The sequence below is a fragment of the Mustela putorius genome, unplaced genomic scaffold (genome assembly GCF_011764305.1).
Source record: "Mustela putorius furo isolate JIRA1106 unplaced genomic scaffold, ASM1176430v1.1 tig00000873_pilon_pilon_pilon, whole genome shotgun sequence".
Classification (NCBI taxonomy): domain Eukaryota; kingdom Metazoa; phylum Chordata; class Mammalia; order Carnivora; family Mustelidae; genus Mustela; species Mustela putorius.
In genome coordinates, this window is record NW_025421504.1 from 1017340 (window position 1) to 1039638 (window position 22299).

At 63.7% G+C, this 22299-nt stretch overlaps 3 protein-coding genes across 9 annotated transcripts; all 3 read left to right on the top strand.

Annotated features, from left to right (window-relative positions):
• The first annotated feature begins 20 nt into the window (after positions 1-20).
• Positions 21-8921, top strand: MAFG (MAF bZIP transcription factor G). Of its 5 annotated transcripts, none has more exons than XM_045085673.1 (3): positions 21-76; positions 4031-4093; positions 4187-8921. In XM_045085673.1, the coding sequence occupies exons 2-3, from the start codon at positions 4058-4060 to the stop codon at positions 4637-4639; spliced, it is 489 nt and encodes a 162-aa protein (XP_044941608.1). In that variant the 5' UTR covers positions 21-76; positions 4031-4057; the 3' UTR covers positions 4640-8921. The 5 variants fall into 5 exon arrangements, with proteins under 5 accessions (XP_044941608.1, XP_044941609.1, XP_004748744.1 ...); XM_045085674.1 differs by lacking the exon at positions 21-76 and adding an exon at positions 201-315; XM_004748687.3 differs by lacking the exon at positions 21-76 and adding an exon at positions 399-1260.
• A 58-nt stretch (positions 8922-8979) lies between these two features.
• On the top strand, positions 8980-15177 carry SIRT7 (sirtuin 7). 3 transcript variants are annotated; one of them, XR_006608291.1, is made up of 11 exons: positions 8980-9138; positions 9209-9346; positions 9470-9574; positions 11658-11728; positions 11835-11907; positions 12535-12633; positions 12710-12946; positions 13090-13170; positions 13338-13444; positions 13877-13962; positions 14555-14698. XR_006608291.1 is itself a non-coding variant. In XM_045085668.1 (10 exons), the coding sequence occupies exons 1-10, from the start codon at positions 9046-9048 to the stop codon at positions 14751-14753; spliced, it is 1203 nt and encodes a 400-aa protein (XP_044941603.1). In that variant the 5' UTR covers positions 8980-9045; the 3' UTR covers positions 14754-15177. The 3 variants fall into 3 exon arrangements, 2 of the variants coding, with proteins under 2 accessions (XP_044941603.1, XP_044941604.1); XM_045085668.1 differs by lacking the exon at positions 13877-13962 and having other exon boundaries at positions 14555-15177; XM_045085669.1 differs by lacking the exons at positions 13877-13962; positions 14555-14698 and adding an exon at positions 13589-13819.
• A 359-nt stretch (positions 15178-15536) lies between these two features.
• On the top strand, positions 15537-22235 carry PCYT2 (phosphate cytidylyltransferase 2, ethanolamine). Its single transcript, XM_045085667.1, has 13 exons — positions 15537-15705; positions 17498-17586; positions 18133-18294; positions 18502-18568; positions 19100-19184; positions 19345-19389; positions 19977-20115; positions 20303-20385; positions 20603-20680; positions 20888-20953; positions 21036-21101; positions 21386-21474; positions 21560-22235. Exons 1-13 carry the CDS (start codon positions 15617-15619, stop codon positions 21669-21671), a joined length of 1170 nt encoding a protein of 389 aa, XP_044941602.1. The 5' UTR covers positions 15537-15616; the 3' UTR covers positions 21672-22235.
• The last annotated feature ends 64 nt before the right edge of the window (positions 22236-22299 follow it).

A 22299-nucleotide genomic window follows, 5' to 3' on the forward strand; every position in this document is an offset into this window, starting at 1 on the left:
GCCCCCCGCGCGGCCTCGCAGCGCCCGCCCGCCCGCCCGCCCCGGCCTCGGCCCGCCCGGGCCCGCAGTGTGGTGGGTGAGTGCGGCGGCGGGCCGGCCGGGCGGGCGGCGGGCGGCGGGCGGGCGGCCGGGGGGCTCCGGGCCGCGGGGTGGCGGCGCGGGGCGGGCGGGGCCGCGGCTCCCTCGGGCGGGCTGGGAGCGGGGCGGGCCGCGCGCTCCCGGCTGCGGGTCCGCCCCGCGCCCTCCGGGCGGCCCGTGCCTCGGTTTCCCCGCGAGTCAGCGGCAGCTCCTGGCCCTCGCGCCCGGGGTGCTGGGGTGGGTCGCGGGGGACGGAGGAGGGCGGGGCGGGGCGTCTGCGGGGCTCGCGCGGCGGAGCCCCGGGCGTCCTGGTGGGAGGGGCGGCCGCGGTGGCGGGAGGAAAGGGTGGGGTCGAGCGGGGCGCCTAGGGCTCGGCGGAAGAGCCTCGGGGGGCCCCCGGGTGTAGCTGCTGATTCATCAGGTGTCTGTGTCCGCCTCCCCGGGCGCAGGGGTCCTCGGCGGGCCTGGGGGGAGGGGGCGGCACGTGGCGGGGCCGGGAAGACCCTGCTCGCGCCGGCTTCGCTCCGCCGCACGCGTGCCAGAGCCCAGAGGGAGACTTGCTGAGTCATCAGCATGAGGTCACTCGATGCTCATTCTGATGTCTGGGGTGGGGGCGGGTTTGAGCTAGGGGCCTGGGGTCCGAAAGGCCCGACACATAGAGGAGGAGGGAAACTGGGGAAGGGCCAGGCCCCCGGGGCTGGGCCACCCGTTCAAGTTAGGGCTGGTGTGCGAGTTGAAGGCAGGGGCGTGAGAAGGGGGGGGGCGCCCAGGTGCAGGTGTTCTTTCCTGGCAGAATGCGCAGCCGCCGGCCTGTCCATCTCCTCCCAGGCCGGCTCTTCTCAGGCAGCCGGTCCCTGACCAGCGTCTGGGACAGTTCCCCAAACTGGGAAATAGTTCTCCGAGTGAGAGGAGGGCAGGGGAGGAGCTTAGGGGGCCGTGCTTGCCAGGCTGGGGAGCAGGCTTTGCCTGTGGCTGGTCTGCTTGGCTAGGCTGAGCAGCCCCTGGGCGGGCAAGAGAGGCATAGCCCCTGGCCAGAGAGGGAGTCAGTGGGAGAAAGAAGGGTGCCTGTGCTCAAGGCCTGGAGGACAGTGGACAGGGCAGGGGAAGCAGGTGCCGCCCTACCAGGAAACTGCCAATGAGAGGAAACAACAGGACTTTGACATCTGGAAAGCGAGGTGTCTGGTGAGCAGGCCTTGCCCCTTTTGCTGCCTGGCCCTGGGGTGTGGGGCAGAGCTGCAGGTGGTGGTTGTGGCCTTTGGGGCACAGCCGGTGGGCTGGTGTGGAAGCCATGGAGCGGAAGACGGCGGTTCCTGATCACCCTTAGAGTTGTCCTGCTTGAGGTTGGGGCTTGGTGCTGTGTGGGTGTCAGCAAAGATTGTGGCCCTCCCTGGTGGGTGTTGGGCCTCTTGGGGGGTGACAGCCTGAGGATGGTGCGGCCTGACCTTTCCTCAGTGTGTGGGTGGTTCCTGGCCTCCAGGGCTTGGGGCGTTTTGTCTCAACCAGAGCTGACCATTCTTGCCTAGGGGTTCGTGGCTGGGTCAGGCTGGCCTTGTGGTTGGTCTTCAGGGATGCCCCTTCGCCCCAGCACACACGCACTTAGCCTTGGGCTTATATGTGCCGGATGTTGAACTCAGCTGATCTCTGGGTCAAATTTTATACCCTAGGAAAGTGCGGATTCCCGAAGAGGGTACCTCTTTCCGTGTTCTCGTTTGTTCTTAGGTGCAGATTAAGTTTTCCACTCTTTCCAGAACGGCTTGCAGTGGCTCAGGGGTTTTGGAGGAGGTGGTTCTGTCAGGCAGGGTGGCAGGAAGGCCGGGGAAGGAGCGGGCTCTTGCCCTGCGTGTGCATCTAGAGCCCCCCCCCCCATTCAGGGCATGGAGCTGTCGAAACCAGTTTTCCCTTCCCAGCTGGCTGTCAGCCTGAGTGGGTCGCCCGGGGGGGACGGTCCGTGTCTTATCTACAAGTGTGGCTCACCCTCAGGGGAAGGTGACTGGGGAAGGATCCCTGGGGCCCAACCCTGGACCCTCTTTGGGGGGGAGAGTAGAGGGAGCCTGTTCTCAATCCAGCCTCCGGGACACCCTCCTTCTGGCTTCCCGAGGTGCCCTGAGCTGTGTCCCACAGCCCCTCCCCTAAGCCCGTCACCATCGCATCTGTGTGTGTTCCCTGGTGGGCAGAGGCCGCAGAAGCCCTGGCTTTGCTGAGCCCTGCCCCTCCCCCACGGCGGGCATGAGCCCCCTGCACCTTTGATTAGGAGGCGAGTGGCTGCACTTGTGCTGAGTTCAGGCCTTCTGCGGAGGGTGAGAACTGCCGAGGAGGCACTTTTCAGCTCCCAGCCGCCACGCTCCGCACTCTTCTGTGTGATCTCAGGAAGTCACTGTTGTGCTCAGCATTCGGGGGAGGATGGCTGGTGGGAAAAGCTGGTGCCAGGGCTTTTCCTTTGGGCTGACAGTGGAAGGACCCCGGGGAGTGTCCCTGCACCCCAACTCAGACTTAAGGCTGAGGGGGCCCCGGCAGCTCAGCCATGAGATCCTGTCCCCCAGAGTGGGTTTGGGGCCCTCAGGACCTTCTGACCTCTAGCTTCTGTCTGCTCCATCTGGTGCTCTGCGGCGCAGCCTGAGAGCCCTGGGCTGAGGAGGGGTGAGTGGCAGTCCTGCCCTGGAGCCACCTTGCGAGCCTCCACTTCCTTAAGCTGTGCTTTACCTCCCCAGCAAGGGTCACAAGCCCCACCCCCGCCGCTGCCCAGAATTGCTCACGGTGCTCACACCTCCTGCAGCAGGAGGCCGGGGTCCGCTTTCCCTCCAGCCTGACCTGGAAAGCAGGGGCCTGGGAGGGAGTGTGCTTGCCTGAAGCTTTGGTGGGGGCAGGCTGAGCCGAATTTGCAGGATTAGGTGCACATAAATGTCTTTGGCAAGGCTCGAGGAAGCAGACAGTGAGGGCCGGGCGTGGGAAGGGCAACTGAATGGGTGCGAGGGGCCCTTTGGTCCACCCCTCCCCCAAGCCCTTATGTTGTTTTTCCCTATGCTGTGGGCAGTGACCCCTGGCAGGGGGCTGGGGCTGGAGGGGGCTGAGGAGAACCCCTGGGTGGCCCGGCGGGCCCTCTTAGGAAACAGCGTGGCTGGGGTGGGGCAGGGGCACCAGATGCGGCAATCCAAAGCCACAGGAAGGTTGCTCCATCAGCAGCAGAGAGGGCTGAGCCCAGCCTCTCCTGGGGCGCCTGCCACCTGGGGGCGGGGGGGGGTGCTCCCACCAATGCCGGAAACAGTCCAGCTCTTCAAAGTGAAAAGTCTGTGGGAGAATCAGGACTGTCCTGCATCCTTCTCTTGGCCTGAGTCCCCACCGGCCCCTAAGCCTTTGTGGGGACAGGGCCAGCTAAGGGGAGGTGGCTGTAGGAGGTAGGGCCCCGAGTACACAGCTGCAGGGTCACTGGGCCCAGCCCCGCACCTGCTGTTGGCCAGGCTGGCCTTTCTGGCCCCAGCCGTGCTCTGCTTAGGCTGCGGGTCCCCTGGGGCTGTGTTGGCTGGCAGCCTTGGGGAGTGCCAGGCCGGGCTGGTGAGGGAGCGGGAGCGGGAGCGATGTGCTGAGTCAGCGTGACTCGCCAGGCGCAGCCATGCTCTGGGGCGCACACTGGGGTTATTTTTAAAGCTCCCGGCTTCCTTCTAGGCTGGCCTTTCCTGCATCCCTCTCAACTCTTCCCAAGGCCCCTTTCTGGTCGCTGCCTTTCTAACAGGCCTTCTGTCCCCCTTCCCCCATCAGACCCACTGGGTTTCCTAGGGACAAGGTGGCCAGGGACCAGCCTAGCCAGAGGCTGGCAGGTGGTCCTCCGGGCCAGGTACTGGGAATGGTGAGGTGAGGGCTGAGGCTGGGACTGGGCCCCTTCCCTCGGCTCTGTGCCCCGGGGAGGGAGAAAGGGGAGCGGTCCTCAGGGTCCTGACCTCCGCCCCCTGTCTCGCAGAGTGCCTGCTCGCCGTGCCCCCGGGTTATGACGACCCCCAATAAAGGAAACAAGGCCTTGAAGGTGAGCGGACCGTGGGCGGCGCCCGGAGCTGGGGCGGCGCTGGGGCGGGCGGTCCCCGCGGAGCCCGGGCCTCACGCGCAGTCCCGCCCGCAGGTGAAGCGGGAGCCGGGTGAGAATGGCACCAGCCTGACGGACGAGGAGCTGGTGACCATGTCGGTGCGGGAGCTGAACCAGCACCTGCGGGGCCTGTCCAAGGAGGAGATCATCCAGCTGAAGCAGCGGCGGCGCACGCTCAAGAACCGGGGCTACGCCGCCAGCTGCCGCGTCAAGCGCGTGACGCAGAAGGAGGAGCTGGAGAAGCAGAAGGCGGAGCTGCAGCAGGAGGTGGAGAAGCTGGCCTCGGAGAACGCCAGCATGAAGCTGGAGCTCGACGCGCTGCGCGCCAAGTACGAGGCCCTGCAGAACTTCGCCAGGACCGTGGCCCGCAGCCCCGTGGCGCCGGCCCGGGGCCCCCTCGCTGCCGGCTTGGGGCCCCTTGTCCCCGGCAAGGTGGCCGCCACTAGCGTCATTACGATAGTAAAGTCCAAGACGGACGCCCGGTCGTAGGGACTGGCGCTTGCCCGGGCGGGTCTGCGAGGGGCCATTCGGCGCATGGCGAGTTTGGCAGCCCTGTCCCCTTCTTTCTCCTCTCCTGCCTCCTCCCTTCCCTGCAAAGCACAACCCGCACCCCAGGGGCGCCGGGCTGAGCCCCTTTGATCTCGTCGTCGTCATCGTGTGTTTTGTGTGTTGGGATTGGTCAGTTCGGCGGTGACGTGGGGTTGCCCCCCAGTCCCCTTTGTACCAAGGCGGTGCAGGCTTGGCGTCCAGAGTTGGCCCTGTGGGAACAGAGAAAGATCGAATGAGCGTTCTGGAGCTCGGGTGTTAGAGCAGGGAGGGCCCCAGGGCAAGGGGAGGCTGCTGTCCACTCCTGGGTGGCCCGCGGGCTCCCACGGCTGCTGGCTGGCCGGGGGCTGTGATTCACTCTTAGTGCAGCCACAGGCACAGATGGACTCTGCTCCTGGGAGTAGGGTGTCCCCGAGGGCCCTGGGCGGGCAGGCCACTAGCCTGGGCTCTGTAGGCGCTGGGAGGGAGGGGGCGTTCCGCGGCTTTGTGCCAGGGGCCAGGGCGCTCGAGCCTGATGCGTTGCACTGAACAAGACCAAATCACTGGTTGTGAACATACGTGAAGGGTGTGTCCAGTGTCCTGCGATGGGTCCCGTGCCACTGTTTACATGACCTGTTTGTGTGGTTACATAGCCCTTTATTTAAGAGAGGAGTTCCTTTTACGAAGTTATTAAATTATATGTTTAAAAGCTAAAGAAAAAAGAGCTGCAGAGTATTTATAAAACTGTCTTTTTAAAAAAAAAACAAAAAACAAGCAAGAACATTTGACCGTATATATGGACAAGGAAGGAAAGTATAATAGAAACTTTGCTAGTTTAACAAAAGAAAAAAGCAAACAAAAAAAAAATCCCTTTCTTGTAAACTTATGGACAAGTCTTTGTGGCTGTTGGAGTTTAGTTTTTATATACACAGAGTTATCAGACGTTATTTATAAAACTTAGTTTTAAAAAAGATTAAAAAAAAAAAAAAAAAGCCAAGCCGTGAGCAACCACAAGGCGCGTCCTGGCTCTTTGCTATCTCTTTTGCAATTGTACCGAAAGTGACTTACTCCTTTGCCCTTCCTGCTTCCGTCTCTTGCCGGTGCCGTGGTGTTGTCTGTGCCTGGTGAGGTCTTGTGCCGCGTCACGTGCTGGTGCTTCTGGTGACCTTTGACCTGTGGGTGTCATTTCTTGTGTCTGTTAATCCTGTGTTTGTTTTTTGGATTTGGTTGTGTTCTTGCTTCTGCTGGCTTGCTGGGCCTGGACCTGGACAGGGGTGCTGGGCAGCTCGGGCTCCAGCAGGCCTTGGGGAGCCGCCCATCAGTCCAGCCCCCTCTGCCTCAGTGCCTGACCCGGGACCCCCGGGGACCAGACACAGGGCTCTGCTGCTCTCACCCCGCACAGCCTGGGCTTCGCATGTCTGTGTAAGGCTTGGGCTGACCCAGTGGCAGGGTAGCCACGAGGGGCAGTCCTAGAGTGCCCGCCCCCCCACTGCTTCCACGCCTACCGCCGCTGACCATGGCTGGCGGGTTTGCCGGGGACCACAGAGGCACGAGGTACCCCCATGTGTCTTCCTTTTGGCCTCCAGTCAGCATGCGTGGGCTCTGGCCGCTGATCCCAGCTTTGTCCCTGTAGGCTTCCCGTGGGCCTCGTCGGGAACCCCTGGGCCCACATGGGAGTTTCCAGTCCTGCTGCCCACCTAGCCCAGCAGTGCTTCCCCGCCGTGAAGGAATGCTTCCCAGGCTAAGCCAGGTGGTCTTGGGGCTCCTCCGGGGTGGCCTTTCTCCCTGCCCGCGGGCTGGGGTGGGGGTCTCCAGTGGCGCCAGACAAGGGCTGTGGTCTGCAGGCGCCACGCTCCTGCTCGTGGCCTTGGGCCTTTTTTTTTGCCTCCTTTGGGATCTGTGTCTTCCAGTGACGTGCTGCGTAACTCGTGGAGGTGCTGGTCTCCAGGGCTGGGCCCGGCCCACCTGCCCTCCCTGGGCTGAGCCCGGCTCCTCTGCAGAGGCAGCTAGTCTTCCAGACCGGGCTCCGGAAGCCCCTCCTCGCCATGGGATGCGAGCTGCCTGTGGTGCTGGCCCTGTCTCTGGCCACATGGGCCTCAGCTTCTCTGGGGGCTCTAGAGCCCTATAACGCACAGACGTGTGGGCTGGCGAAAAGAAACTCAGTGGGGGCTGGCGGGGTATTCATCCTCCAGTCTGACCCAGAGTGCCCATGGGGTGGTAGCGGGGATGTGCTGTCCGTTTCTGTCCTGTTGATGGGCTTCTCTTGGCCCTAGAGGCCCCATCCTTCCCGATTGTGCCCGGTCGGCCTGCAGTGGAGATTGTGACCGTCGACGCTCAATACTTAGTGGCTTCCTGCCCCTCCCTGACGCGCGGCTTTGTCTACCTAAGGTCTAGACGAAAGATGTTGGTTGTAGCAGCGGTGAGTCAGAATTGCATCGTAAGAATCCCTGAAGAGGGGGAGAAGCCCACGCCCTCCGCGTCCATTTACGGTCCCCACTCTGGCACTGGCTGGGAGATAGCCGGCCATCTGCCAGGTTGGAGACCTGGAAAGCAGAGGGAAGAGGCAGGTTTGGAAGCTGAAAGGTGAGTTGGAGGGTGGGCACAGGTAGAAGAGAAAGTGCAGGTCTGGTTTAGGTAATAGAAGAAGCTTCTGGAGTGAGTGAGGTCATGCTTCCTTTCACGGCTTTTGGATTTGGAGCACCTGTTCCTTGGGTCTAGGGGAATGTCCCGTTCCCATCACGCTGGCCCCCTGGGGCCACTCTGCACTCTGCCCCTTTTCCCCTTCACCTTGGTTTCTTGACAGTAGAGCCTGTGCCCACATGTGGCTGGTTTGGTGTCTTTCTGATTCTTGTTCATTCCGTTTTCCTGCTGTGAGAGTGTTGTGTTCTTTTCCTCCTCGACTTTTCTGACACAGCGAATCGAGGGCTTTGGCCAAAGCCAAATCTCGCAGACCGGTCCGCTAAGTGAACCGTGATGTGCACCTTCCTTCCCACCCTTGCCTCACTCTTCCCTTCCCCCAACACAGACACTCAGATTTCAGAGGACAACCCTGTTGGGAACAGGGCAGCTCCTGCCCTGAGTATGATCTGGGGGAGACCTCCCCTTGACGCTGGCTGCCACTCCGGGTGGCACTGCTGTCTGTACATGAGAAGACACAGCTGCTCAGCTGTGGTGTGTGCTCATTTCTGCCGGATGCCGGGTCTCCCCGGAGGCTCTTCTGCCCCTGGTCCAGGTCTGACCGTCAACAGCAGCCCCTGCGGTCCGTGCCTGAGCCCACGGCTCTGATCAGTTGCAGCCTGCTTTGGGACAGGTGGTCAGGCCCCTTCCTATCCCTGTTGCCTCCCTGTCTGAGGTGGCCGGCTGGCTAACGCTCCTGTCCACAGCTGGGAAGCCCAAGCCGCAGCCTGCAGCACGTTTCCGCTCGGGGATCTTGTAAGTTACTTTTTTAGGCTGTGGTTTGGTGAAAGGAACCAACACAGTAACGATTTTTTTCCCCCAGAAGCCACTGAATAATTCTTTTTGGCGCGGTATTGCCTTCCTGTTGGCTGTCTAGTTTTGGAGCAGGTGGGGAGAAGTGGGGGACACACAAAGGTAGGGGAATGGCCTGTCCTGCTTCAGGCCTGTGTGTTTTGAGCGTGTGCGGCACCTTTGAGCCAGTCACGAGCATTTGCACCCCTCGCTGGAGCAGCAGCCTTGGTGCGTGGGTGTCTGGCAGCCCCAGCTGGAGTGTAGGAGAGTCCCCCCAGCCCTGGAACTGCGAGGGGCCAGCCCCTGCAGCAACCTTGTGTCCCAGCCCCTCCCTTCTCCCCATCCCCTCAATTTGCTACTCCCTGAAGCCTTTAACCAAACGGGAGTGGGTGCAGAAAGCCTTCTCCTGGCATCTTAGGGCAACAGGACAAGGGCTGCCCCGTGTGTCCCGCTCTGGTGCTCTCCTGGCGCTGAGAGGCTGGGTCCAAGCAGAGGTGATCAGACCCTGCCTGTCCTGCCTGGGGCTGAAACCAGGGGAAGGTGGGGGTTCCCTGGGACCTGCCAGGGTGTTGGAGATGCAGGTGAGGAGGGGCCTCCCTGGGGCGGGCTCTGGCCCCAGGGCGCACCCTGCCCTGTGCAGTATTTATTGCTAAATTATTGTCCAGGGGGGGCGGCACTGGGCCGGACCCCGGGTATTTATTGCTGTACATAGTGTATGTTTGTGATATATAAGGTTTTCTTTATTTTGTATATGATCAATAAACACCTTTTAAAGAGACTGTCAGGTGCTTCCTTTGCGCGCTGCGGGGGCGGGGCCGGAAGGGCGGGGCGGGCCTCTCGCGCATGCGCCGGAGCGCGGCCTGCCCGGAGGCGGAAGCGGAAGCGCGGGTCTCCCGGGAGCGATGGCAGCCGGGGGTCCCAGCCGCTCGGAGCGCAAGGCGGCGGAGCGGGTCCGGAGGCTGAGGGAGGAGCAGCAGCGGGAGCGCCTCCGCCAGGTACGCCGCCGCCCGCCTCGCGCCGCGCCCCCGGCCCGCGCCGCCCTCACCGCCCGCCCCGCGCCCGCAGGTGTCGCGCATCCTGAGGAAGGCGGCGGCCGAGCGCAGCGCCGAGGAGGGCCGGCTCCTGGCCGAGAGCGAGGACCTGGTGACCGAGCTGCAGGGTCGGAGCAGGCGGCGCGAGGGCCTGAAGCGGCGGCAGCAGGAGGCGAGTCCCGCGGCGCGCCCGGGGCTCGGTCGGTGCGGGGCTCGGGCCGCGGACAGCCGGGGCCGGGCCCCGGCCGGGCGGGGGCGGGGCGGGCGTCACGACCGGCCTCGGCTGTCCCGGCAGGTGTGCGACGACCCGGAGGAGCTGCGGAGGAAAGTCCGGGAGCTGGCCGGCGCCGTGCGGAGCGCCAAGTACCTGGTGGTCTACACCGGCGCGGGCATCAGCACGGTAAGGCGGCCGGGCGGGCGCGGGCCGGGCCGGGGCGCCCCCTTCTGGGTGGCGCGCCGGGCGCCGAGCCGAGGCCTCCGAGTGGCCGGCGGGTCGCGGCGCACTGGCCTCCCGAGCCGCCCCGACGCGCTGTCTTCAAGCTGCTGCCCGTTTGTCGGAGTGGCCTCCCTAGCGGGTGTGGGGCTGGACCTCACGGCCCGGCAGAGCCCCCGGGCGCCCCCAGATGCGCTCTTTCTTCCCTGTCCGTCTGGGTTCTCTCCTTCGACTTCTGTGTTTGAAACCGTGCAGGCGGGAGCACGGGGGACGAGGGGGCCGGTCTCAACCCCTGCCGGCCGAGGCCTCAGCGGACCCCCGAGTCTGCGGCTTAACTGAGCGCGCCCCCCGGGTGCTCCCGGTGTTCGTTCGCAGAGAAGCGCCAAGTGCGTCGGCTTGGGGCTGCAGAGGGGAGATTAAACCCTTTTAAATGTTTGCCGCCTTTGCGATAGGAAGGGAGGGAAGGAAGCAAAAAGCAGGACAGTGTCCGGGCACTTGCTCGTTTCCAGCCAAGGTGGTGGGCGCCTGGGTGGCTCACTCGGTGAAGCCTGTCGCTCGGTTCCCGTCATGATCCCAAGGTCCTGGGGTCGGGCTCCCTGCCTGGGGGGAGCCTGCTTCTCCCTCTGCCAGCCGCCCTCCCCCCCCACCCACCCGGCTTGTGTTCTCTCTGTCAAATAAATAAATAAATTCTTTAATTAGAAAAAGAAAAAGCCAAAGTCAAGGTGGTTCACCACCAGCCCAAGGTTATGTGGGCAGAGCCAAGTCCAGAACCGTCTCCTGATCCCCCATTGTTCCTGTTTTCTAAACGTTGAAAGGAAGTAAGTAGAAAGCAAGGCAGAGATAGAGTACAGCAGCTGAAGGAGAGAAGCGTGGGGGGTTTGGGCACGTTCTGTCGAGAGGCCATCTTGGGCCGTGGGATATCGTGAGCGTTGAGGCACTTGTCTACTTAACGGGAATGTGTAGGCCCCACAGAGGCGAACACAGAGGATTTCTGTTCTCAGGAGGCCCGTGGGTGATGAGAACACGGCAGGTGAGCAGAGAGCGAAGGTAGCGCAGCGGGGCTGGGCTGCTGGGCAGAGATGCAGACACTCACGCCCCCAGCCCAGAGCTGGGAAATCCATCCCGTTGCCTTTGTGTGCGAGGCAGCATCGAGGCCAGGCCTTGAAAGCTGAGCAAGGTTTCACAGGCAAGGGGGAGAGGAAGACCCTCCGAACAGGGTTGAGCTCAGAGGCCCAGCAGTGAGGTCGTATAAGGGGCACTGACCACCCTGACTTGCAGACCGTGGAGCACTGGTCCTGGGGTCTCCTTCCTGCGGTCACCTGTGCTCCTGTGTCTGCGGGAGTACCGCTCTGTCGTTTCCTCTGCGTGTTGCTGTCCGACGTCTCTCTTCAGCGTGGTTCGAGGGGGCATTTTTCCAAGCTTAAGCTGCAGGGAGGAGACAGGGTTCCCCAGGAGGCAGGTCACTCACAGCCCAGGGAACCCAAGATTGCTTGATCCCAGCACGCCTTCTGTTTTCACTCATGGTGTTGAGAACTGGAGAAATCTAGTGATCTTTATCTCATCTGGAGAGGCGGCGATCTTTGTGACAGTGGGGCAGGAAGCACTATCAGGATGGGAGAATCAACATGGATGAGTGTTCCTACCTAGGGTTTCGGCATGTGCTAAGCCTTCCCTGAGCACTGGCTAGGCCCTGGGGACCCACAGATGAGCCTGACCAGCCCTCTCTCTCGGTTTGGAGGACAGGTGTGGTTGGAGAGCCCAGGTTGTAGTCCATGCTGGAGACATTCCCAGAGGCGGCAGGACTCCTTGGGACCTGGAGGGATGAGCTAGACCATGTGGGAGGAGGGGTCCGGGCAGAGGGAAGGAGCCACTCCATCTGGATTTAGGCAGGTAGCACTAAGAAGTGCTGAGCCGTTGGAAGGAATAGAGGCCAGTGCGTGGAGAAGCCTGGAACACATCTGGAGAAACGTTTGCTTTTCACGCTTGTGAATTTTGCCATTTCCTACAGTGACGCATTGTCACCGGGTTTATTTTCTTTCTGAACGTGCAGGCAGCCTCTATCCCAGATTACCGGGGCCCTAATGGAGTATGGACTCTGCTTCAGAAAGGGAGAAGTGTTAGGTAAGCAGTCCAGGGCAGCCTTGCCATCCGGTCGAGCAGAGGCAGCATGGCCTGACCTCGTGGCTCCCCACACCTGTGCTTTCCGTCGCTGTCCGTTTCCTCGCAGGGCCGCTGACCTGAGTGAGGCCGAGCCGACCCTCACCCACATGAGCATCGCCCGCTTACATGAGCAAAAGCTGGTAAGAACCTGCTGTGGCTGGCGGTCCGCTTGCTGGGTCCCTAGTGCAGAACCTGGACGGCCAGATTTGTGCCCAAGTGGCAACTGTACTGTGCCTCTGTCAGCCGCTGGACCTGGGGGGTGAGTGCCCACCCAGTGCTTGACTCCCAGCTTGAATCTCTCGAGAGTCATGGATGGGGTCTGCCTCAGGCCAGAGCTGCTGGGGGTTCTTTCCACGCTGCGTTTCTATCACGTTGTCCCCACAGACCTCAGAAGCCACCTAGATAAAGGGGAAGCTTGTGGGAAACCTCTGAAGACCCCCTGCTGAGCACGTTCAGCCACGTGGGCAGGGGTCCCTCCTCCTGGCCCTTCAGTGACTCGAAACATAACGAACCAAGAGAGCAGAAACCTGCGCTCTTGGCTCGCCAAGAGCTTCCGGGCTGTTGCGGGCAGCCAGGGGCCCTTCCCCGCCGAGGGCCCTCCGGGTTGTGCTGGGACTGACCTGCCCCCCTGGTTTTGCCTCCAAGGCTTCATATGGGGTTGGAGTCACCCCCAGTTTGGGGGCTCGGGGCAGGGTTAAGGATGGTGTCACTCATGAACACAGCCCCCCCAAGGCCCCCTTGCTGACTCACGCTGGCCTCTCCTCCAGGTGCAGCACGTGGTGTCTCAGAACTGTGACGGGCTCCACCTGCGGAGCGGGCTGCCCCGCACGGCCATCTCGGAGCTCCACGGGAACATGTACATCGAAGTGAGCGGTCCCGCTGGGGTCCAGAGGGGCCTGCGTGGGCCGGCAGCTCCTGCTCACGGCGGCCTCTCCTCCTCAGGTGTGCACGGCCTGCACCCCCAACAGAGAGTATGTGAGAGTGTTCGATGTGACCGAGCGCACCGCCCTGCACCGGCACCAGACGGGCCGGGCCTGCCACAAGTGCGGGGCCCAGCTCCGGGACACCATCGTGCACTTTGGGGAGAGGGGGACCCTGGGGCAGCCTCTGAACTGGGAGGCAGCCACTCAGGCAGCCAGCAAAGCAGATACAATCCTATGTTTAGGCTCCAGCTTAAAGGTACGTGAACAGCACCGTGGTTGGGGCAGCGGGGGGCGGGGAGCCTGCTGGCACCTTGCCCGTTCGCTGTTCGACCCTGGTGTCCTAGAGCTTCGTTCCCTATCGTGTGCATGGTCTTTCTGTCGGTCTGTCCGTTCCTGCAGGTCTTGAAGAAGTATCCTCGTCTCTGGTGTATGACCAAGCCCCCCAGCCGGCGGCCCAAGCTCTACATTGTGAACTTGCAGGTGAGCCGCGTACGGAGAGGCCCCTCCTAAGACCTGGACCTTAGGAGAGGAGAACCAGGGAGTTCTTGGGACGTTCGTGTCCTGAACTCAAGGCCCAAAGAGGTCTGGCTGAGAAAGGGCCATCGGGGGGGAGTGGGGTATCCTCACGCACCTTCCCCTGTCCCCAGTGGACCCCGAAGGATGACTGGGCTGCCCTGAAGCTTCACGGAAAGTGTGACGACGTCATGCAGCTCCTCATGGATGAGCTGGGCCTGGAGATCCCCCCTTATAGCAGGTGAGCGGGGCACGGGTGCATCCCCCCCTTTCCTGCCCCTGTGTGGATGGGCTGTGTCTGTCTGTTCTCGTGAACTGAGCACAGGGAATGCTCTGAGTTGCACGTGGTGTCTGAGGTGTGACTGCAGCCCGGCGGCCTCTGCAGGGAGCGGCTGAGGCATCAGCCGAGAGCGTGACTCCCTGCGGGGAGAGGGAATGTGCCAGCGTGTGCCTGGAGGGCCCCCTCTACTGCAGACAGCCTGGACGGGAAGGTGCCTTGAAGGGACGTGGTCTCGGCGACTCCAGTCAGACAGAGTCTTGGTGCACTCGGTTTGGGGAGCTGGCGTACTGTGGGGAAGCTTAAACTGTACCTTAATACAGAATTTGTGATAATTTAGACGTGGTGTATGTATTGAGTAAAAAGTTTACACTTTCTTTCTCTGTGAATTTTCAGGGTCTTATAGGGGAAATCAATAACTTCTTTTAATCAAAGGGTTCAAGAATTAAGGATCCCTTCACCTTCTGGGCCTGGCAATTCTTGTATGTTATGTTTGTGGTGTTCTGTAATGTGGGCCTATTGTGTACTGTACTCTTTTTTTTTTTTTTTTACATTAACTTAGCTCATTTTCTTTATCAGTGCTTATCTGTATCTTAAGTTTATAATATGTGGTTCTACATCTCAGTCAGACACATGATCTCTCCATGGTGTAGTCCGTAGGCCACACCGCCCTAGTCAGCTGGCCTTTTTCCCCCACATCCCGCAGTCTGGGAAGAGGAAGAGGGTCTGGTCCACCCGCCCCGGCCACACAAGTGAAAAGTGGGACCCAGAGCTGCTAGTGATTCATCCCTCTTGGGGCTGCTCCTGCCTCACCCCGGTGTGCTGGGCCTGCCGGGTGTTCCTAAGGACACTGAGTTCCGCAGAGGCTGGGCTACTGAGTGCTGACCTCTGAGTTACTGGGGAGCTTAAGCCGTTCTGTAGCTCCAGAACAGTGGAGCTGCCACCAAGCAAAGCCTGGCCACAGTTAGGACGGGAAGGGAAGCAGGGCGACCTCCTGAGTCAGCTTTCCCGCCCTGGGGCAGGTTGTGACTGAGGCTCCCAGGCTCACCTGACCTAGCTTTCCCTTTTCGGTAGGTGGCAGGACCCCATCTTCTCCCTGGCGACTCCCCTGCGTGCGGGTGAGGAAGGTAGCCACACTCGGAAGTCGCTGTGCAGAAGCCGAGAGGAGCCTCCGCCTGGAGACCGGGGTGCACCGCTCAGCTCAGCCCCGGTCCTAGGTGGCTGGTTTGGCAGGGGCTGCACTAAACGCACAAAAAGGAAGAAAGTGACGTAACCCGGTGCTGGACGAGAACAAATGGCACTTTGCAGATGTGGGAACTCGCAGTCAGGGGCGAGGCCGGGACTGCCCCGCGGGTCCCGCGCGCCCCCTCCCTTGCACTGCTGCGGCCTCCTCGGGCGTGGGCCACCGTCGGTCAGAGCTCGCTGTCGGGCCGCGTCCTAGAGGGGGGGCGGCCACGCCTCTCTGCGGGATCGGAACTCGGGTTGCTTCACAGCCGGCCGGTCAGGAGGAAGCTCGCGACTGCCTTACCTCGTGCACCGGGCTCGTCTCAGGGGCCTCAACCCTATTTCTACTGCTTCTTACTAAAACGTGGTAACTTTATAGCGACCTTTTTCTGAGCGGGGTTTGCGGCAGAGGGCTGGCTCTGAGCCTGGGCTCGGCGCGCCTTTTTATTGTTATTAAACATCTCTGCACTGTCGCCCGCGTGTCCTCGAATGGCTGCCCGGTGGGCGCGGGAGCGGGCGCGGGCGCGGGCGCCCCGCGGGTTCCCGGGGGCGGGGCGGGCGGGGCGGGCGAGGGGAGGCGGGGAGAGCGGGTGGAGCCCCACGTGGTCCCGCCCCGCCCCCTCGGCTAGGTGCGTGCGCGCTATTGGCCCCGCGCGCCGGAGGGCGGGGTCTCCGGGACACCCGGGCGGCCGCCGGGCGGGGGCGGGCCTCGGCTCCGGCGGTTCACGCCTGTGGCGGCGCACGCGGGGCGGGGATCCAGGGGCGGGGCGGGGCGGGACTCGCCATTGGCCGCGCGCGGCGGGTGAGGCCCGCGTGACGGCGCGTGCGCCCGGCGGGGCGGGGCGTGCTCGGGGCGGGCGGCGGCCGCTGGGAGTCGCGGAGCGGGCCGGGCCGCGCCGCCGCTGCGGGGCCATGATCCGGAACGGGCACGGGGCGGCGGGCGGTGCAGAGCCGCCGGGTCCGGAGGGCAGGCGCGCCGTGCGAGTGTGGTGCGACGGCTGGTGAGCGCGGCGGCGGCGGCGGCGGCGGGCGGGCCGCGGGCGGGGACAGCCGGGGCCGCGGGGGCCGCTGCGCCGCCGCCCGGAGACACGTCCGCGGACCGGCCTGCGCCCGGGGCCCGGGGGCCGGCCCTGCGGCTCTTGGCCCCGGCGCCCTCCTGGGGACGCGGGCGCCCGTGCGCCGGGCTCCGTCGCTGAGCCGCCCGCCGGGCCGGGCCGCCGGAGTGTGGCCGGTGGTGGCGCGAGTCGCGCGTGTCCCGTCCCGACGGGGGAGCCGTGCGCCCAGAGCGTCTCGCCCGCGGTGTCGGTGTCCGGCTCCCCAGCCCGCCTGCCGCAGGGCCGAGGGAGTCTACTGGGTGTCAGGGCGAGCGGCAGGGCGGGATTTGCCTGTGTCCGCGACCCCCCAGCGAAGCCCCCGGGCTCCTGGGTCCTGCCCAGTAGGGCCACAGTGCCCATCTGTCCTGTCCTCTAGCTGGGCGAGACCTGGAGTTGTTTGCAGATAAGTTGGGGGCCGTCGGCAGGTGAGAGGAAAACTGACCTCTACTGAGCGCTGGCCCCCGGGCGCTTCTGGATGCCTTCTCGGTGGCAATCAGAGAAAGCACAGCCCCCACCTGGCTAGCTCCCCCCTTGGGAAGAGAGGGGGTCTGTTGGGGCTGGGGGGGCTGCCACACCTTTGCAGCTGTGCCTGAGTCCCCTTCAGGGAGGGAGCATGTTTTCGTGTGGGTGGACTCTGACCTTGGCCCTGGTCTGGCCAGGCCCATGCCCCAGCAGGCCAGGGTGGCTAGGACACACCCTGGACCCAGCACCACCCTGCATTCCGATCTGTGAACCCCCAGCCCAGCCCGTCCAGTGAGCTCAAGGGCCAGCCAGGCTGCTGCATTTGCACTTAGCCGCTCCTCTCACCCCAGGGCCTGAGCCGTGTGACCCCACAGTCTTGTGTGCGGGGACCTGGGGTGCTGCAGTGAGAGTTAACAGGTGTCAGGGAGTGGAACAGCTTTGCACACCAGGTGGCGTGGGTCACGTGGAGAAGCAGGACAGTGTCACCTACCCAGGAGACGACGTGAGGCTTTGGAAGGAAATGGACTTGGTGTGGGGCCAACTTGGGCACCACACAGGGGAGCAAGTGGGCCTCTAGCTGAGAAGTCACTTCTTAATCAGGCCTAGATTTGAGGATAAGAGCTCTAGAACCAGGCGCCAGGGAGGTAGTTGTTGGGCCCAGAGAGGAGAGCCTCGCTGAGTTTCTGGAGGCCATGGAGGAGCGAGCAGGACTTCCAAAGCTGGCAGTCGCCATTGCTTGTCTGTCAGACTCTGTTCCTTATTGGTCCCAAAGACTGGCCGCCTGCTTCAGAGTGGTACAGAGTCCAGCCCACCCCTATATTAATGTCCGTTCACAGAGTAAAGAGGCTGCCCCCCAACACACTTGTTTGCATTTGGTGAGAGGAGGGGCTGAGGGCAGGGGCCAGAGGCCGGAGCTCTGCGGCATGCGTGGGGGGCCGAGCTGTTGTGCGTGCTCACTGGCCCCAGTGGGCAGCAGGCCTTGTTCCGGGGCACAGCCCAGGCCCTGTCATGCTTGTTAAATCTGGCCCCAGGACCAGTGGCATGGGGAGCTGAGTGCCCAAATCCCCTCTGAATGCCCAGGCTTGGCCAGACCCTGAGGAGCTGTTCCCAGTGGCAGCTTCTCAAAGGCCTTTTTAAAGAAGGCCCAGGGGAGCGAGGCTGCACCCCCACGCCCGCTCCCAGCTGCTCAGCGCCCCCCTCGGCACAGGGACTCACCGTCCGTCCTTTCCTTCCACAGCTATGACATGGTGCATTACGGCCACTCTAACCAGCTGCGCCAGGCAAGGGCCATGGGCGACCACCTCATCGTGGGTGTACACACCGATGGTGAGCTGGGCTGCTGCCTCCCACTGACCTCCCAGGGCCCTGCAGGGGGCAAGGCCAGGTCCATGGCCCTCCTTCTGAAGAGCACGGCCCAGCAGCTTCACGCCACCTGCAGGCCAGGCTGAGCCCCCCACGGCTTCCACTCCTGCGGCTCAAGTTGAACAGTGCAGCCAAGGGATGGCGTTTCTGGCCGTGCTGCCCGCTTCCCCCTCCCGCCCCAGCCTGGTGCCTGGGACCCTTGGGAATGGAGCGCCCGGCTGTCACAGGACTTTCCCTGGAACTCCGGTTGGGTGAGGGGAGCACATAGTTAGCCAGCGAACACATCCTGAGCCCCTGTACTGGCCCAGAGAGACAGGGCGGTGTCCACACGGGTGTGTTTCTGCCCTCCTGACAGGCAGAGGGCCCAGGGAGACAGACGGCTGCCCGCCACAAACTCAGCTGGGGTTCCAAGCCCTGCTTGGTGGTGGGAGGGGGCCCCAAGGCCAGCGAGCCTGTGGGTCAGCCCTGCAGAGCTCATCTGTCTTGTCCTTGCTCTGTGTCTGGCTCTAGAGGAGATCTCCAAGCACAAGGGGCCCCCAGTCTTCACTCAAGAGGAGAGGTACAAGATGGTGCGGGCCATCAAGTGGGTAGACGAGGTGGTGCCCGCAGCTCCCTACGTGACCACGCTGGAGACTCTGGACAAGCACAACTGTGACTTCTGTGTGCATGGCAGTGAGTGAGGGGCTGGGGCCCAGAGTGCTGGGACCTCTGGCCGGGCTGCTGGGGCCTGAGCCTTTCAGGGGTCTGAGAAGGCGTCGGGTCTGTTCCCAGAAAGAGTCCCTGCACGCCAGGGCCAGCCTAGGATGAGGGTTGGGGGCCCCGCAGGTCCCCGCAGCCTGAGCTGAGAGTCCTCATTCACCCGTGTGTGGTGCTCCCTAGATGACATCACTCTGACCGTAGATGGCCGCGACACCTACGAGGAAGTGAAGCAGGCCGGGAGGTACAGGTGAGCCCCAGAGAGGGCCCCCCTTGTCGAGGAGTGAGGCTCACAGCTCCCCCCTAACTCTTTCTGCCCACGAGGAAAATGGGCTGCAGCCTCTTCAGGCCAGGGTGGGAGCAGGGTGGGCTGCCCAGCGGGTCTTCAAGTGTCACAGACCTGTGCCAGCCCAGGTGGTGGGCATGGGCCTTGGGCAGCTGGCCGCTGGGAAGAGCACGGGGTGTGGCCGTTACTGGACTCAGCCATGGGGCACAGTCGTGAGGGCCAGAGACTGGAGCTGCCATGAGCCCCGGTCTGGCCTCCCCCGCCCTGCCCAGCAGCACTTCTCATCTGTTCTGTCATGCCCTTCCGTGTATAACAGCGCCGTGGCCTGCCCTGTGCTCCTGGTCCTGGTTTTCTGTTGCGGCCGAGAGTGGTGCAGAGCTGCCTGGTCTGCACGGCCCAGCGGGGGTTGGCGGGGCCACGCTCAGGTGGGGTGAGCCGCTGTGGGGCCTTTGGGGTATGTCCAGGATGCGAGTGTTGACCCCCCTGTGCCCGCAGAGAGTGCAGGCGCACCCAGGGCGTGTCCACCACGGACCTCGTCGGCCGCATGCTGCTGGTGACCAAGGCCCATCACAGCGGCCACGTGAGTCTGGGAGGGACCGGGGCAGGCTCCCAGGGCTCAGGACCCTGCTGGGAGGGAGGAAGCACCTGGTCTGTCTGTCTTTGTCCCTTTGTGAGCTCTGGGGGTTGGCCATGTCTGGGGGACGGCGAGGCTCCTCAACGTCCCGTGTCCTTCCTCTCAGGAGATCTCCTCGGAGTACCGGGAGTATGCAGACAACTTCGGCAAGGTGAGTGTCGCCCCGACTCACCAGGCCACTCCCTGATGCCCCTGTACCCGGCCCCCACCTTCCGGGCACCGCCTGGCTACTGCCCACCAGGCTCAGCCAGTTCCACGGCCACCAAGGAGCCAGGACCGCCTCAAGCAGGTGGCCTCTAACTAGGCGGCCTGGTCCTCTCTCCCTTGTAGCCCCGCCAGGCCGACATTTCCCTCGGAAGGGCCCTCCCAGGTGACCAGAAGGTGGCTTGGGGTGCTGGGTCCCCACCAGGACAGTGGCCACTGCTGGGCCTGCTGTCAGGCCCCAGTGCTGCAGTGGGCTGCAGTGCCCACGGTGGCCACAGGGTGGAGCCACCGGTCCCGGTGTTGCTTGGGGCAGGCGCTGCTGGCTCCCCACCTTGTCCCTGCCTGAGCGCCCACGTGACCAGGTGACCCAGCAAGTGCTGCAGCTGGGGCTTGGGGTCCTGCACCAGCGGCCCCACACCTGCTCCCAGCAGGCAGGCGCAGGCAGCCCAGAAAAGGAGCTGGGGTTTGGGGGCAGGTGAAGGACAGGCCGCTCCCCAGGCAGCACTCGCTGACCAGAGCCCTCTCGGCTTCTAGTGCCCTGGGGGGCGGAACCCCTGGACAGGGGTGTCCCAGTTCCTGCAGACGTCTCAGAAGATCATCCAGTTTGCTTCGGGGAAGGAACCCCAGCCAGGGGAGACTGTCATCTATGTGGCCGGTGCCTTCGACTTGTTCCGTATCCTCTGGGACCGAGGGGGAGGGTGGCCCCCACTTTGGCCCCGTGGGCCCCTCTGGGTCATGGGACCTGAGAGGCCTCCCTGACTCCTCACAGCTCCCAGAGTGGGGGGAGCTCAGGGGAACCCGCCGGAGCCCCGGTCCTGCAGGGCGCCTCTCCTTTTACTTGATTCTTAACCTGGGCACAGACATCGGCCATGTGGACTTCCTGGAGAAGGTGCACGGCCTGGCCGAGAGGCCGTATGTCATCGCCGGCTTGCACTTTGACCAGGTCTCGCTTTCCGGCCAGCTGATAGGGTGTGGGCGGGCCGGGGGGGGGGGGCGCTCCTGGGGCTGAGGTTGGGCACAGGTGGCTCACAGGGGTGAGACCTGGGGAGCTGATGGAGGTGGGGGAGGCAGGGGCCTCTTTCTGGGGACTGGGGCTTCCCCGCACTGCTGGGCCCGTCTGCCAGAGGCTGCCTGCTCACTGGAACTCACTGTGGCCCTAGGAGGTCAACCACTACAAGGGGAAGAACTACCCCATCATGAACCTTCACGAGCGGACCCTGAGCGTGCTGGCCTGCCGGGTATGGACCACGGCGGGGCGCCGGGTGGGGTCCCCTGCCCAGGCTGCGGGGGAGGAGGGGTACCCAGGAGCCTTGGGCTCCAGCCAGCCAGCCCCGCCGTGTTGCTCCCTCCCCCAGCCCTTGCTTCCGTAGCAGCGAGCACTTTCTCCCATCAGCCTGGGGCCTAGTGGGTTCTGAGCTGACCACCTGTGCTCCCTGTCCCCCTAGTACGTGTCGGAAGTGGTGATCGGGGCCCCCTATGCGGTCACAGCAGAGCTCCTGGACCACTTCAAGGTGAGGCTCCTGTGGACCAGGTCCCAGGGAGGGCCCTCTGAGTGCAAGGCACCAGGCTCCCTGACCCCTGCTCCCTCCCCAGGTGGACCTGGTATGTCACGGGAAGACAGAAATCGTGCCCGACAAGGATGGCTCAGATCCTTACCAGGTGGGTTGTGCTGGGCCCTTGATGGGCAGGAGGTGGCCGAGTGTGCTGTTCCCCGGGGAACCTGCCCCACCCTGCCGGCCTCCCCCGTCTCACAGTGCCTGTTTGGAAGCTACCCTGGGGCCGGGTTAACTGCGGTCCAGTGGCCTCCTAGGAGGAGGAGGACACTTGCTAAGCAGTGGGAGGAACCATGCTAGTGTTCTGGTCTTTCGGGGGTGAGGACCCTCCAGGCCCAGGCAGCTCCAGAGGAGGGCTGCCATCACCTCCCCCAACCCTCTGGCTTCCAGGAGCCCAAGAGAAGGGGCATCTTTTGCCAGATCGACAGCGGGAACGACCTGACCACGGACCTCATTGTTCAGCGCATCATCAAAAACAGGTGAGGAAGGGCTGCCTGGCTGGGCCGGCCGGGACCGCGGAAGCCCCAGGCCTGGGTGCACAGCTCACCGCAGCCCGGCCCCCAGGCTAGAGTACGAGGCCCGGAACCAGAAGAAAGAGGCCAAGGAGCTGGCTTTCCTGGAGGCCAGGAGGCGGCAGGAGGCGCAGCGTGAGAGAGAGAGCGACTGTGACTTCTGAGCAGTGGGCGGTCACCCCGCGTGCCCATGGGCCAGCCCCTCCTGCTCTCCTAACCACGCCTCGAGGGTCTGGTGTGTAACAAAGCTGCCGGCTCCCTCTCCACCTGGCCTGCTATTGGAAGGCTAGAGCCGAGGGCGCTGCCCCCACCCTACCTGCCCAGAGGCTTTCCCACTGAGTTGAACAGAGAGGGCATCCAGCACAGATGAGCAGCCCAGCGGGCACCTTTCGCCAGCGGGGAGCCACCCTGCGAGCCGATGAAGGCCTGGCTTCTGCTCCCCGCCAAGCCCCTGCAGACCCAGGACACCCCAACCACCTGGCACTTTCCACCGTCCAGGCCTCATTGGAAGCCAGCTTTGGGGGAGCAGTGACCTGAAGGGGCACCCTCTTTCCTCCTCAGGACACAGGCTGTGCCGCCTCCCGTGTGGGCTCCCTGGTGCCCTGGGGCTGGCTCTTGGGCACTGTGCCCCCCACTTCCCGGGCCAGCCTTCCTGCTCTCCCCACAGACTGCTCTCGGTTTTGTATCTGACCGGCTGGGGTATGACCAAATAAACCTGGTGGGAGCTATTCTGCGTCCGGCTCTTAGCCCTGCTCCCCACCACCACGCACATGGTGGGGAGGCTGGGGGTGG